The sequence below is a fragment of the Sarcophilus harrisii genome, chromosome 2 (genome assembly GCF_902635505.1).
Source record: "Sarcophilus harrisii chromosome 2, mSarHar1.11, whole genome shotgun sequence".
Classification (NCBI taxonomy): Eukaryota; Metazoa; Chordata; class Mammalia; order Dasyuromorphia; family Dasyuridae; genus Sarcophilus; species Sarcophilus harrisii.
The window spans coordinates 373,111,316-373,127,538 of NC_045427.1; the positions used below are offsets into that span (position 1 = coordinate 373,111,316).

Consider the following 16,223-nt stretch of genomic DNA (forward strand, 5'->3'; position numbering starts at 1 on the left):
GTTCCTAGGGCCAGCTCTCTAAACAATATGCCATATCATTTTCATGTCTTTATTTAGTGAATGCAAAGTATATACTTCATTTTCTAAAATGATGCCATTTACTAAGCGATTATAATCTACATATGACTCCTTAAAAACCACAATAGTCATTTGATTTTTATTTCCTCCATTTGGTAATTCTAGGTCTGTTTGCTATTCTACCTCTCAGCTCTAAAGTCTTAACTCAAAAGAGAAATTCTCCTTTTCACAGGTATAGACCTATCTTCTACTACAGTGTTTTAGTCATCTACAGTTAAACACAATGTATAATCCCTAAAACACTAAAAAAAAAATCTCTGCTGGTCATTACTACACATTAGTTCATCACCTAATAGCTGTTTGAGTATCCTGCTGTATTCTATCCTAGATATCCACAGATGTTGTATTATGACCAACTCTTTACTGCTAGCAGGCTGACTGGCTGGAAACAAGGACATCAATATTGACCATTATAAGCTTACAAAATGTGTTCATGAAACTTCTTAAAAATCCAAATGTAACATCTGTGCCAGAGTCATGTATCTTACCTTTTTAATTTTTATTTTCAAATTTTATTTAATTTTTCCCATTATATTCAAGACAAAAATTTTTTAAACACTTGTTTTTAAAATTTTTGAGTTTTAGGTTCTCTCCCTTATTCTCACCCACAACTTAGCAATCACTTGTGAAATTATGCAAAACATTTCCATAAGAGTCAAGTAGTAAAATAAATAAATAAATAAATGATCTCTCAACTTAATGAAAATAAAAACCCTCATCTCAAAAGAGTATTATTACTTTGTATACAGTACATTTCACTTTGCTTGAGTTATGGAGAATTTTAGAGGGTTGTTTTTTTTTTTTAAAGAGCATCCTGCTTATTATTTCCCATAGAACAATAATATTCCATCACAAACATATATCATAGTTTATTAAATCATTCCACAATTGAAAGGAATCCCCTTAATTTCCTTTTTTTTTTTAATCCTGAGAATTGCTAAGAATATTTTTAAATCTATATAGGTCATTTTTCTTCCCCCCCCCCAAAAAAAATCTTTTTTGGTATTCATGCCAAGCACTAGTGTTGTTAGGTCAAAAGATATGCATGAATTTATAGCCCCTTGGGCACAGATCATATCTTTTAATCATTGTCAACCAGTGCATGGCTCTTATTTTTTATAAATCTGACTCAATTCCCTCTGTTTGAGAAATGAGGGCTTATCAGAGAAATTTGCTCAGACATTCATTTTACAATTACTACTGCTAATTGTATTTCCCCCCCATTTACTCTCTTTCCCCCTTTCACCCTGTCCCTCCTCAAAAGTGTTTTGGTACTGACCACTCCCTTTCCCAACATGCCCTTTCTTTTATCACCCCTCCTCCCCTTCCCATATTCCATTCCCCTCCTATTTTCCTTCAGGGTAAGATAAATTTCTATACCCCTATTGAGTATACAGGTTTATTCTCTCACTCTCCCCTCCCTTTCTTCCCCTCCACTGTAAAAGCTTTACTTGCCTCTTTTGAAAGGCAGATAATTTATACCATTTCACTTCTCCTTTTCCCTGTCTCCCAATACATTCCTCTCACAATTCTTAATTTCATCTTCAAAACATATGCATGGGTAATTTTTCAATATTAACCCTCGCAAAACCTTGTGTTCCAATTTCATCCCCTTTTCCTACTCCCTTACCTAACTGGCAAGTAATCCAATATATGTTAAATATGGTAAAAATATGTATTAAATCCAATATGTGCGTGTATCTTAACTCTTTAAAAAGTTGTAGACAACCACTGGTTTATAGACTTTTAATTGGGTCCTGACTTTGATGTATGTTGGTCCTAGACTTTTTTGATTGTTTTCATTATTCCTTTAATAGAAGTGCTTCTATGGACATCATGCTGTCTAAATAGCATAATTAAAGAACAGTTTATTTACTAAAAATTCATGACCAAACACTGGATCTACTGGGTGTGCAATAACACCTAAAAGCATTCTTAAAACTTATCATTAGTTCAAAGTACTGCTCTTCACTATGAGCAAGTGCATGTCTTTTTTTTTTTTTTGCCTATTTTTATAGTGTATAGAAACTGCTAAATGACTATCAAAATCTCCAAATTTTACAAATGAAAAGATCCTCCTAACTTTTGATAATGCAGAGTTGGTAGATGTTTGAAAGAATATTTTGATCTTAATGTTGCAATGTATGGATATATAAAAACATTGAATAAAAATTTGCTTATCATACTTTATTACATTCGCAACAACAAATGGGTCAGTGAAAGAAACTGATGAAGTTATCTTGCCTTAGACCTTTGGTCAACTTTTTGAAGTAATCAAATCTGTTCAGAAACTATCATAACCCAGTTTTATTGATGACACTGAAAGATGTTTCCTAACTTTTCCTAAATCTTACTAAATATGTAACCATGTGAAAAGATAAAAAACACCTTAAAAATGCACAGTGCAGAATCCACAATCTACAAAATGCTTCTGATCTCTAACCTGAAAAAAAAAAAAACGTCAACTATTTTCCATGACAGAACAAAAGTTCTACGCAGCAATAAGAGACCTATTTCAGGCTCTGAGTTATCTTCCTGAACCCAACATAAACTTTCAGTCACATTATTTTTACACACACACACACACACACACACACACACACACACACAATCTTTCTTAGAAAATATATGTTCCTGAACTGATGCTGAGTGAAATGAGCAGAACCAGATCATTATATACTTCAACAACAATACTGTATGATGATCAATTCTGATGGACATGGCCCTCTTCAACAATGAGATGAACCAAATTAGTTCCAATAGAGCAGTAATGAACTGAACCAGCTACACCCAGGGTAAGAACTCTGGGAGATGACTATGAACCACTACATAGAATTCCCAATCCCTTTATTTTTGACCACCTGCATTTTTGATTTCCTTCACAGGCTAATTGTACACTATTTCAAAGTCTGACTCTTTTTATACAACAAAATAACTGTTTGGACATGTATATACATATTGTATTTAACTTATACCTTAACATATTTAACATATATTGGGCAACCTGCCATCTGGGGGAAGGAGTAGGAGGAAGGAGGGAAAAAGTTGGAACAAAAGGATTTGCAACTGTCAATGCTGAAAAATTACCTATGCATATATCTTGTAAATAAAAAGCTATAATAATAATTTAAAAAAATACATGTTCCAAGGTTTTGCAAGGGTGAATGCTGAAAATTATCTATGCATATGTTTTGGGGGAAAAATATATATATATTTCCCTCATTACATTTAAAACAATTTTTTAACATTTGTTTATAAATTTTTTGAATTCTAGGCTCTCTCCCTTATCCCCATCCACAATTAAGATACCACATGGGAAGGTATGTAAAACATTTCCATAAAAGTCCAGTTGTGAAAGAAAACACAGATATCCCACCCTAATGAAAATAAAAATCCTCAAGAAAAATTAAGTTAAAAAAAGAGAGAGAGAGAGAATGCTTTCAATGTGTATTCAGACACAATCATCATATGTCCCTCAGAATAATCACGGATGATTGTGCTACTGAGAATAGCAAAGTCATTTATAGCTGGTCATCCTAGAACATTGCTATTACTTTATATACACTACATTTCACTTTGCTTGAGTTCATGGAGGACTTTTCGGGTTTGTTTGTTTTTTTCCATGAGAGCATCTTGTTCATTTCCCACAGAACAATAATATTCCATCACAAACATATACCACAGTTTATTAAACCATTCCCAATTGATGGACATCCTCTCAATTTTATTTTACAATAAAAAATTGTTTTTATATGTAATTAGGATAAAAGAAAATATTTTTTAAAACTGTTAAAAAGAAAAAATGCATTCAAATACTTTTCTTCATATTTCCAAAGTTATTCCTAAGAACTTTATAGAGAATAGTTAAAAAAATAAATAAATAAAACAAAAGGGGGCAACTAGGTGGCACAGTGTATAGAACACCAGCCCTGAAGTCAGAAAGACACAAGTTCAAATCTGACCTCAGACACTTAATACTTCCTAGCTGTGTGACCCTGGGTAAGTCACTTAACCCCAATTGCCTCAGGGGGAAAAAAATTAATAAAGTCTTAACTTATCCACATAAAAAGAATCATAGTAATGAGCAATCATTCTTAAACCTCCATCTCTGTAAGTCACTTTTAATTTTGTAACTATCTGTAACAAGACAACATCTACACTCTAATACTAACAGTAACAATTAAAATTATTCTTAAGAACAACGGAACTAAGAAATTCAAGAGAATATACACAACTTTAAAAAGACTTTGTGGGTCTGACTGTAAAGACAACTAATTCTCAAATGACTTTTCTATCAATAACCATTCTTTTTCCATTTGAAAATAATATTCTATTTAATTTTTTGTGATGCTGTGTTCAAAGACCTCTGACTTTCTTCTTAAATAGATTCATTATATCCAGGCATAAGGCTTTGAGTAGTCTATAATGCTTTGACCTCTTCAATTTCTTAACCCTACCAAATTTTCCAAAGCAATTTTCATTGTACCCACTTTCACTATAGTCCAGAATCAATGAGTGTTAAAATTTCGACTTGATTTGGAGGACAATATCAAGCAAGTTGTTCAGAGAAGCTCTTCAAAAGTTGTTGGTGCATTAATAAAAAGAATACATGATGATAATTGCAATTTATCTCAATGTGAACACCACAATGCAAGATAACCAGGTGTCCCATTAAATAAAGTTTCTTGCTGTCTTAGAGGCACAATTAAATTAATTCTAATTCCTTTATTTGCCTTTCCAAAGAGAACCTGTGGAGCCATCTTGTGCATTTTAAACATAATCTAACACAGGATATATACTTTGGCCCTAATTTTTTACACTAGGCCAAACAACATAAAGAACAGGACCTATCACAGTAATGTTCTTACTTAAAATACTTTTTAAAAATATCATTTGTTATATGATGGCTCTTTGAGAAGAAGAGAAGTGACAGAAAGGACAGTCACTGAGGAAAACTACGATGATATAAAAAAAAAAAGATATCAATAAAAACGTAACTAATTATGCTTTTTAATACTGAATTTGTATTGCTCTGCAAACTTTTCCTTTGTATGATGATAGAACATTTGGGCTTTCTTTAATGCCAATAGAGTGTCTTCTAAATAAGCCAATATAATTTCTAAAGTAAGTGATCTTCCTGAGACAAAAAGCTGGCAATGAGCATTCTTGGCCATCATGAAGCAAACATTCCTCCTGACAAGTCCATTTGAACTTAAATTCTAAAAATAACATGAGCATACATTCTTTACAAAAGCACAAGTACTAATTATATATGCAACAATCTACACTCCTAATTACTACAACAAAATGAACCTTACAGCCAAGTCCCAATATAAGTAGAAAAACTGAGGAAGGGGTATTAGTAATTCATTATTATAATTTTGTTCTTTATACAGTCTTACTTAACATTTAGGTCACCAATTTTCTTGTCAACTTTTTTTTGGATGTTTCATTAAGCAGATTATGTTCCCTAACTGAAGCATGAGTCTTCTCATCTCAAGCAGATTAAATAGCACACTGCTCCTAAATTTGCCACTATGAGATAAGTGACAGCTAAAATCAGAAAACTCTTGACTATAGCTACTTTGTTTTTCTCCTACCAGAAATCCTGTTAAGAGTTCAGCTTGTCATGGTACACGATTCTTCCTTATCAAAGTAACAAAATTCAGAAAGTTTCTACCTTGCTGATTTACCCAAATATAGCAAACTTAAGACTTTTCTTTGGGGGAAAAGTTAGAGCAGGAGACAATCAGGGTTAAGTAATTTGCTCAGGGTCACATAATTACTGTCAGAGGCCAAATTTGAACTCAGATCCTCCTGACTCCAGGGCCAGTGCTTTATCCACAGTACAGCTGCTCCAAAAAATAATGCTTTTCATTTTTCTTCCATTTTTATGCACACAGAGGTTCAATGAATTATTTTGGTTTTATTCTACTTAATTACTTTTGAGGAAATTTCATAAATCATTTTATTCTTTAACGAATGAATTAGAAGAGGAAAAAGGATCCATATATGCAAAAATGTTTGTTAACAGGCAAAGAACTGGAAATTGAGTGGATGTTCATCAGATGGGAAATGGCTGAATAACTTATGGCATATGAATGTAATGGAATATTGTCATTCTATAACTGAGCAGGCTGATTTCAGAAAAGCCTGGAAAAACTTACATGAACTAATGCTGAATGAACAGAACCAAAAGAACACTGTACACAAGATTATGTAATGATCAACTGTGATGGACTTACTTGGCTCTTTTCAACAATGAGGTGATTCAGGCCAATTTCAATAGACTTGTGAGTCATCTGCACTCAAAAAGAGGGCTGTGGGGATTAAATGTGAATCAAAGCATAACATTTTCACCTTTTTTTTGTTTGCTTAAAAAAAAAGGTGAAAACTATCTTTTTCTTGTATTTGGAAAAATAAAATATTGAAAAAAAATGGGATTTATCTTGCTATATGGTAAATGTAGTAGATAAATCATCAACATAAGCAATTTCCATTAATATCACATTTTTTTAAAAGAACCCTGAACTTCAAGTAAACAAAAACTATCATCTAAATACATTAAATAAAAAACATGACTTTTGCACACTTTTACTTTTGGATTCAAACTGGAAACTTTACAAAACAATGAATTTATGATCAACAACAACTTAAAACTCAATTTCCTGACTTCCAATGTGAACTCTGTGATCTTAGGAATTTAGAGAAAAAGAGAAAGAATCATGGAAAACATTCTTCTGCAGAGAAAAAAATTATGCAGTTGCTACAAGTGTTTCCTAAAGTCCTCTATCTTGAAAAAAGTGATGTGATGTCATTCTAGGAAGGAACTTTGTTTTTTAACTGAGCATCAATTTTGAACATCAAGTTTTTATAATTACTACCAAAAGACGCATTACTCAAGAAAGGACACATTACTCAAAAAACTCATCTATAAATATGACATCTGTAGAAGACTAAAGTTTTTGGAGGTTTATTCATTTGACGTTGTGTGTGTTATTCAGTGTCAACAGAACTGAAGCAATTGTTCCCTGCATAACAGGAAAAGTTTTTTTTTCTTTAAACAGAATGCCCTGAGGAATGAGAACAAAGACTTTAAAAATGTTCTATAAAAAACCACCAAGGGAGAGGGCAAGAATATTCTTATAGTAAGACAAGAATCAGGCACTCTGTTTTTCCTACCTTATGAAGTAATTTAGCCTATGATTCTACATTAAAAATATACATATACTCTATATTTTATCAATAGAGCTAAGATTCAAAAATTAAAAGTACATGCAAACCAAAGCAATTCATAACATTATTATATTGCAACCACTGTAATATGATTGCATCATAATCTCTTAACATCATTCAAAAAATTAATGTTAATAATCAGCATTCCTCTATGTCGAATTTTTTCCCATCTTTAGCTCCTAATCATTCAGTAGCAAACTACAGTAAAGATTAAATTTATTTTTAAAAAATAGGAGAACCAATTTTATTCTAAAGTATAGTTGCAAAATGGAAGATCCTATTATTATGTTTTAAATTCAGGAAATCACATTTTTATCTTGGATTTTCATAATAATGTTACTCAGAGTCAAGCAATCTATAACAAAAACTATATATTGTTACTATTTTATATAAAAAATTTAAGATGCTATGAATCCAGATTTCTAAATCTATCCCTATACAATTGTAAAAATGGCAAAACTTAAAATTTTCCCAAAAAAATCTGAGTTGTGTCAAAAAATATACCTGTATTGTGTACAAATTAAGTTTTACTCTTCTAGATAATAGTTACAGACTATTAAATTACTTAACTAAATAGAAATAGAAGCACAGTTCCCAAAGAGCAATTTCTGCATTGCTAGACACTTAACTAGCTGGTAGATTTATACCATTGTTCATTCTTAGTTCCTTAAATGTAAAAACAAAAACAAAAACAAATTTAAAAAAAAAAAGAAAAAGAAATGCGGCACACCTCTAAATTAGGTTTAAAATAGTCCAGTTATTTACAGTTCTGTTCAACTTTAAAAGGGCAGTAACCATTCTTCTTAAAGGCTAATCTACTCAAGTTCCACCCATAAAAACATCTAATTTCTCTTTGGAAAGGATGAAAATTATTCATGTAGTGCTTAACCAAAATAACCACTGAGAAACAGTAGCAGAAAAATAGATAAGGCATCAAAACAGAGTCATATCTTTACTTAGAAAAATATCCACAGCTCTATTTTTCCTAACCATGGTATTTTCAAATGCCTTATCACTTTTAAGATGCTTTTCTTATATGTACTTTTGAATATAATTCTTACAAAAATAGAAAAAATACTTCTCTCACTGAATTACATGCACCATTATAATTTTCTTTCTTTTCAATCACTAACAATGCAAGGGCTACACTGCCTACTTGTAGGCTGGATACAAAGGCAAATGCCTCCAAATATTCAGACAGATCATTCCACAGTTGTAACTTTCATCATGATTCTCAAAGTAGCACAATGAGGTCAGTTCACAAACAGCTTAAGTAGCAAAACTAGAAATTGGTGGTAGTAGTATCAGACTACATAACAAGCTTCTCCAAAGAATATGAAGTAAGAGAATGAAAATGTGTTGGCAACATGCCACAGGGCCGGAATATAGTTTTGAGTAATGAATACTCACAACTTACAGTATATAGTAATCCAGCATCTTTTAACATGAAGCTTGATTTTACTTATACTAACCCCAAAATAAACCATTGTATAAGTCTTAAGTATTACAATCAAATTTTTCCTACATAAGAATTAAAGGGCAGATAATCTAACAGTGGTTTTACAAATTTCTTTGATGAAGTAATTTTCTTATCAATTTTTATTTTTCTAATACTTCATATCAGATTTTTTTTTCTTCTAGACTGGATCAACATATTAAAATGCATGAATATTCTACCCTTTCTGTTACTGTTCTTTTTTTCAAAGGATTTTTTTTAAGTGCAAATAAAATGGGAATTAAAACAAGGAAATACTCAAACCCATCATCCTTGAACTAAGAAACCTAAATACCACACAAAAAAGGGGTGTTAATATATCTTTTATCCCCCAAAGAGAGATAAACTTAAGTAGGATAACTAGAAATTAAAAAAAAAAAAAAAAAAAAAAGAACTGAATCACAAATCTACTGCACCCAAGAATACGAATTCATAAATAGATATTTCGGGCTTAGTATCAAGAAAGAGAATGTTCTTGTGACTAGAATGATACTCACAAATCTTTATGCATTCTCATTCTAGCTAAACAAATTCCGTTCACCTTACATGCCCCTATAATCCGGGGTTAAACTCACACTGCCAGTGTGATATAGGAAACACTATGGCCAAATTAAAAGTTAAGATTTAAACCACTGAAGATAAAATGTTAGGTTTTCTAAATGAGAAACAGTATTTACTTAAAATATCCTGGGTGGAACACTGGTCTATAGTGAACTAATTTTCTATCTCTATTTTTAAGTTAAATAAGTCAAATTACTTTAATGGAAATATCTGACATGTTCCTAGCTACTAGACAGAAGAAATTAAATTAAAATATTCAAGTAAAAAAAAAAAAAAAGAACTCTCCAGAAGTTAAAGAAGTGATAAAGAAATTTTGGAAATTCCTCAGATGCTGCAAACAAAGGACAAGGGTGTGAAACTCAAATACATCATATTAACAGGTATTGGTCTTAAAGAAATTAAAGACTTCCAAGACCTACAGATAAAATTATCATACCAAGTATGCAGTTGGTGCTGTCCAGTCACAAAGTCAAGGGTTTTAATTCTGCCAGTTCTACTGTCTCAACAACTAACTCAAATAGGGATTTACTTCCTCTCAAACACTTAACTAGAAAATGTTAGACTTCAGACAGCTGCAAATTAATGTGACGTAACATATTCTGATAAACTAACAATCTGATTAACTCTCATTTTATGTTATTTTCAAGGAGAATAAAGGAATTCATGAACCTAGATATGTTTTCATAATGCCATCTTACAAGCTGTCTTTATCATACATATTTTAAGCTTAATTACAAATCAATAACAAACAAGATATAGTGAGAGAAGTCCAAATCTAAGAAATAAAAATTTCTGTATAAAGTATTGCTATACTTCAAGCAATGATGCCTTCATAGAAATAATAGGCAAAATTTTAATACAAGGACAAATAATAAAAAGACATATGCCTATTGAACTATAATGGATTTTGATTTTTGCAATCATGTTTCTATACCTTCTTTCCTACTAAGAGAAGATAAAATGCACTTGGTCTATAACACAAATGGAAATCAATTTATATGATTGATTATAAAATAAAGCAGCACAAGGTGAATTGATTTCCTATATGATTTCCCTGGATAAAGTGATATCCTTGATGTTTGAATAATGCTTGAGATTGGCAACTACTAGATTTTCGTGTTAGTTGTATGCTCTTTTGACTTTTGTTACTGCTGAATCTTCTTGTCCCACAGCTTAGGAAGGAATTTGTTAGTTGTATGTTCACTTGACTTTTGTTGCGGCTGAATCTTTTTGGCCCATAACTTCAAGGAAGAAAGGAGGCCCACTGAATTCGGAAGCAAGAATAAATTGTTTGATATGGTCAACATTGGTTTGTTTTGTTCAACTGTTTTTTATTACAAGGGGAAGTTCTATTGGAGTTGAGGAAAAGGAGTAAATGCTGGAAAATGACACTGAAGCTTTATGAAAAACAAACCTCAAACATGAATAAAACAATTTTAACAATTAATTCAGCCACAAACCATCCCAATAAAGGCATTTTACTTACATTCTCCCTACACCTTCATACATGTGAGTCTCATCTACCAAAGTCATAATTTCTGTATCTGTAAGATGTGCATGCTTTTTTGTTCTATTTAGTTGTTCGATCTGTATGTCTGCAAGCTTCACCTTCTGCTGAGTATCAATAACTTTGGCTTGTAGTTCTGTGAAAGCCTGCCCCAAAAAAAAATACAAAAATGAAACACAAGTCACTGATTTAGTAAATAAGACATTTGAGAACAAGTTAATAAATCAAATCTAAAATACAATTCAAAACAGTTTAACTTTAAATTGTCAACACTGTAGCAATTTAACAAGTCAAGACAATAAATGTAGAATAAGTTATCAACCGATATTTACTGAGAACTTATATGCAAAGAACTCTTCTCAATACTGGAAATACAAATTCAACAAACATTCACAAAGTATCTATGGTGAATGAAGCACTGGAAAAGAAACAACAATAAAGTTGATGTAAACCATGGGGTCTACATAAGTATAGTTTGGATAAACCTTAACCTCATGAAGTGCCTAAAAGAAGGCACTCAAAAAGTAAAAATATATACTATAAATGACAAGTAAATTAGAAAGGTATAAAGTATTACATAAAAGTCTAAGGGAGAAGAGTTTTAGAGACAATCTTTGATTTCAAAGAAGTTATAATCTAGTTGAGACAAAACACATTGAAAAGATAATAAAACAAAGTATATAAATTTCACATAAATGGATTAGACAAAATACAGGAGCAAGGAAGAAATTGAGAGAAAATGCAAAAATGTGAACCATATGTATAAAATAATGGTTCAGAATATTACTACTATAACAGAACAACAACAACAAAACTAAGAAAATTTAATTATGGAATCATATCCTGATTCTCCCACACAAACACCAAGCAAAATTCTACTACTGTTTACACATACCCAATTCTAGGGATAAACACTGTCCATGAATATACTCTTGCTGAAGTGCCTGGAATGATTTTCACATGCTCTCAAATTTATACCTTAATAATAGCATTTGTGATTACTAAGGCATAGTGAAACCATAGCTCATCTTTCACTCTCACCCTGTTTTCCCTCACTCATGACTGTTTCAGATTATTTAATTCGTGAAATGTTCCACGTTTGTCTCTAACTAATAAATGACTGAGAGAAAAGTATAAAAATAAAATCTTTAGCCTATACTTTAAAACCAAAAACTTAACTGCCTTTCACTAAAATCTAATTGTTGTTAAGCTCTTGGTTAAAATAACTGTGAGCCAATTTTAATTTTCATCCAGGATTAAATTTTTCTATTGCATTTTTTTCTATTTAACAATAATATCAAAAAATTCAATATCCCAAGAAACTGAAAGAGAATGTATATTGTTCATTGTAACCTCTACCTGTCTTCTCTTTCCCTTAAAGCATAAACTCATACTAAATTTAAAAGCACAAACTTATTTTAGCAATTTTTTTTTCTAAGAGAAGAAATGTATGACCATGTGACCTTGCAAACAGCAAGGCTAAATATATTCTCTAAGTATAGTGTATCAGCACTAGAATTATCAGGAAACTAGGTCCCAATCTTGGCTTTTCTACTTACTAGTTGTGAAACTCTGGCCAAATCATTTAAACTCAGTGGATCTAAGTTTTTTCTTCTAAGAAATAAAGGCCGACCAGATGATTTATAGTATCTTTCTATCCTTTAAAAAAATAAAATAAAAAGAGAGGGTTGGACTCTGATCTTTTAAGATCCCTTCAAGCTCTCTATCAGAGTCCTTCTGAAGTATTCTAAAAACCTAAAATTATTTTGGAAAACGTGCATACATAGAAGCCAAGATTTAGACAGAAATTCTTAATCTTCTCATTTTACTTCATAGGGAAAACTTTTTTTAGATTTTTTCCTCCCAAGTAAGCAACACCAAGAAGTGGTCTTTAAAAACAAGTAAAAACAAAATCCTTGAAAGCATGAGATAGAAAGTACTATAAGAACATCAAGTAGTTCAAAATTTCCTATTAAAATTAGAGGGGGAAAAAAATCAGTTTGGGGAAAGAGTACCATTGATAAAACAAGAATACTTGTAGGATTTAATAACTCCTTATTTACATAATGCTTTGAGATTTACAAAGTGCTCTTTTCAGGGCAACTTTGTGAATTGGACTGAATAAATATTATCACCTTTTTACAAATAACAAAGCTAAGGAACAGAAAAATGAACTGATTGGACCATAGTCACTCTGCTAGTAATAGTCAGAATTCTAAGGAACTCAGAACCCAGGATACAAATCCAGGCATTCTAACTCCAAGCCCAGAATTGTTATAATTATACAGTACTACCTCTCCGAGCCGAAAGTAATCTTTACTTAGGCTAACTCCCTAATTTTATTAAACTTCTTTTTTAACTAAGTTTTATCAATGCCTTTATTTTAACAGTACATTCTCTTTGGATAACCTCCTTGATGGACCAAAAAAAAAAAAAAAAAAAAAAAAAGTTAAGTAAAAACAACGGCTAGTAACCTCAACTGACAAATGAATTCAACATTCTTCCTCCCTGTGCCAAAAGGAAGATAACCAACTCCCGGTCCTCCCCGATGTCTCGCTCCTCTCTGTATCACAACTCCCTCATTTTGTAACGTAAGAAACAGGAGCCCAGCATCTCATAGTGTAGCAAAACAGCGTTTATCCTGGAACCTATCCTGACTCTAATTCCAGTGTTTTAGATAACTCTATAAATTCTAAGCGTCCTTTCACTTATAATTCGTATTTTGATTTTTTTTTTTTTTTTAATGAAGGGCCAGATACTCGAAAACACGGATAATGCTGACTCTACAGGTCTTTTGGAGAGGCACTGGCGATTGGGGGAGAATGGGGGGAGGGGGCGTGGTTCAAACACGAACAGTCTTGGAATCTCCCCAACTTTTGACTGAAAACAGCTTCCTCCCTCTTCCTATTCCGGAAAATGTTGTTCCTTCCCCCACCCACCCCCAAGCCACAGCGGCTCTACAAGCGTACTGCAGCCCGGACACTCGGCCCATAGGCCGAGAAAGGGAAGCCCGATGGACCCGGCCTGAACCTCAGAGGCCCGCAGCTCCAAAGAGGAGCTCTGACTCCGGCATGGGCTCCCAGGAGCCCGCTTTCCCTCCTCACACCAGCTATCTCTCTCGGATTTCTCGCTTATGGGCTCCTCGGACTCCTTAGAGACCACCCTCCCCACTCAAGACCCTCCTTTACCTTCTTCAACTCCAGATCCACGGGGGCAGCCATCTTGATTCGAACTCTGCGCCTGCGCACTAAGCACCCGGAAGCAAGGTACGACACCAAAGGAACAAATGGAACAGAAGAACTCGCTTACCTTCTGCGCCTGCGCGGAGGAGATTGCTTTTTTTTTTTTTTTTTTTTTACATTACTTCTTTTTAGGTTCTCCTTTTAGGGACGGTCTTTATCCATTTGTACCATTGTTCCGCATTCTTCTTTTAAACACCTCTTTTGTGCTCTGTAGTAACTAGAAAAATAAGCATTCCTTTTCCCCCAAGGAACTTAAGAGCGTAGTAGGGGAGATAAAGCAAGTTCACAAGTAATAATATTTGGAACCCCACAATATTTTAAAGCACTTAGTCTGGGAGCATGACAACAATTTCCCGGACACACCAACTGGTTCATCTGCCGATTCTGGACCTCGGTTTCCGAATTTGTCCGACAAAGAGCTGAACTTGATGGTCCATGAGATACATTCCAGTACTATAATATATGGAAACCTTAATTATTTCAAGTTGTTCCATACTGTTAAATGCTGTCTTGGAAGTGTGGTATAGACAGCTCCCTGGACTTGGAATCAGGAAAAAGCTGAGTTTGACATCCTTCAAACATTTAGGAAAGACTAGTCACTTCATTTTCCTGTATCTCATTTGTCTCATCTGTTAAATAATAACCTCATAAGGTTGTTGCAAGACCCAAATGTAATTATGCCAAATGCTTTAAAGCTCATTACCATTTAAAAGAAAAAAAAAAAAAAACACATTATATACAAATAAAAGTTGCCACTGTGTGGCTATAAATCATTGAACACCATCATTTCATAAATATCAAAATCGTAGATAACACAAAAGGCAACATAAAAATCTGTACCATAAAATAAGTAATTACATCATATAACTAACAATTACTTTTATGTGAGAACCATAAAATACATTATCAAAGATTTGTATAACTTGAGAAAGAGGTGGCCTGGTCATCCTTGTAGCCTGAGGAAAGGAGATAACAAATAATAATAAAATACCAAATAATTAGAATCCTGGCCTTCTATTCTCCTTTGTGGCAGATTTGCCTTGCCAACAAGAATTGCATAAAATATGAAGACATGAAACATTTGCAGTGTCCACAGATAGTACCAGCATCAGAAAAGTAAGTACAATGTAAATAGAAGGATGAAAAGTGCTATGAGATCAAATAAAATCAGAAATCGCAGGTACCTAAGAGGCAAGTGTCTTCAGGTTCTGAAGACACATTTAGTCCTATTATGTCTAAATGCAATCCATTAGAATCTGAGCAGACCCCACACATACCCAACCTTCAATAAGTCATTACATCTTAGATTCAAATTGGTACTGAAGCAGGTTGTGGTCCCTTTAAGAAACAATATTTCCTTTTGATCTGTGATCCCTTTCAGATTTTTAGTTCCTCCTAGGGGAGGCATATTCCCCTAGATAAGTTATCTATGCAATTAGAAATCCTGGTCAAAAAGCACCCCTTTTGAAGTGTTGTTATTAATTCCAAGAGGAGATCCAGGCTGATAAGAATCTAAGCCAAGGAACATGGACTGTCCCAGTTCCCCCGCCCCCAACCTGATCTGACCTGCTCAGGCTGTCCCAGTCGCTTCCAAGACACCCAATATAATAGCTTCGATTAACTAAAGTCTTTGCAGATGGACCTTGGTAGCTCCCTTAGCTGCCTGGACCTTCTGTCCACTGAGAATGGCATTCTTTCAGTGCAAAACTCCATTTTCCAATAGATCCAATAAAGAGAAAAGAATTCACATATATATTTTTAGCAACTCTTTTTGTGGTGGCAAAGAATTGGAAATTGAGGGGATGCCAATCAATTAGCGGATGGCTCAACAATTTATAATATATGAATATAATGGAATACTATTGTTCTATAAGGCAAATTTCAGGGGGAAAAAAACTTTTAGTCTTTTTAAGACTTACATGAACTAACAATGAGTGAAGTAAAAAGTACTAGGAAAACATTGTGCACAGTAATAGCAACATTGTGAACTGTGTCAACTATGAATTATTTAGTTCTTCTATATGATATAATGATCCAAGACAATTCCAAAAGACTTATGGTAGAAAATGCTATGTCTACATCCAGAGAAAGAATTATAGAGTCC

The 16,223-nt window shown here is 33.0% G+C and overlaps 1 protein-coding gene across 1 annotated transcript in view; it reads right to left on the bottom strand.

The window, feature by feature from the left end:
• PFDN1 (prefoldin subunit 1) overlaps positions 1 to 14,169 on the bottom strand; it is a 55,736-nt gene extending 41,567 nt beyond the window's left edge. Inside the window, exons 1-2 of the mRNA XM_003756607.3 lie at positions 14,066 to 14,169; positions 10,857 to 11,023 (exon numbers count right to left, since the gene is read on the bottom strand). Of these exons, the coding sequence (XP_003756655.1) occupies positions 10,857 to 11,023; positions 14,066 to 14,098 (200 nt within the window). The 5' untranslated portion in view covers positions 14,099 to 14,169. The remainder of the gene's footprint in view (positions 1 to 10,856; positions 11,024 to 14,065) is intronic.
• Between the last annotated feature and the right edge of the window lie 2,054 nt (positions 14,170 to 16,223).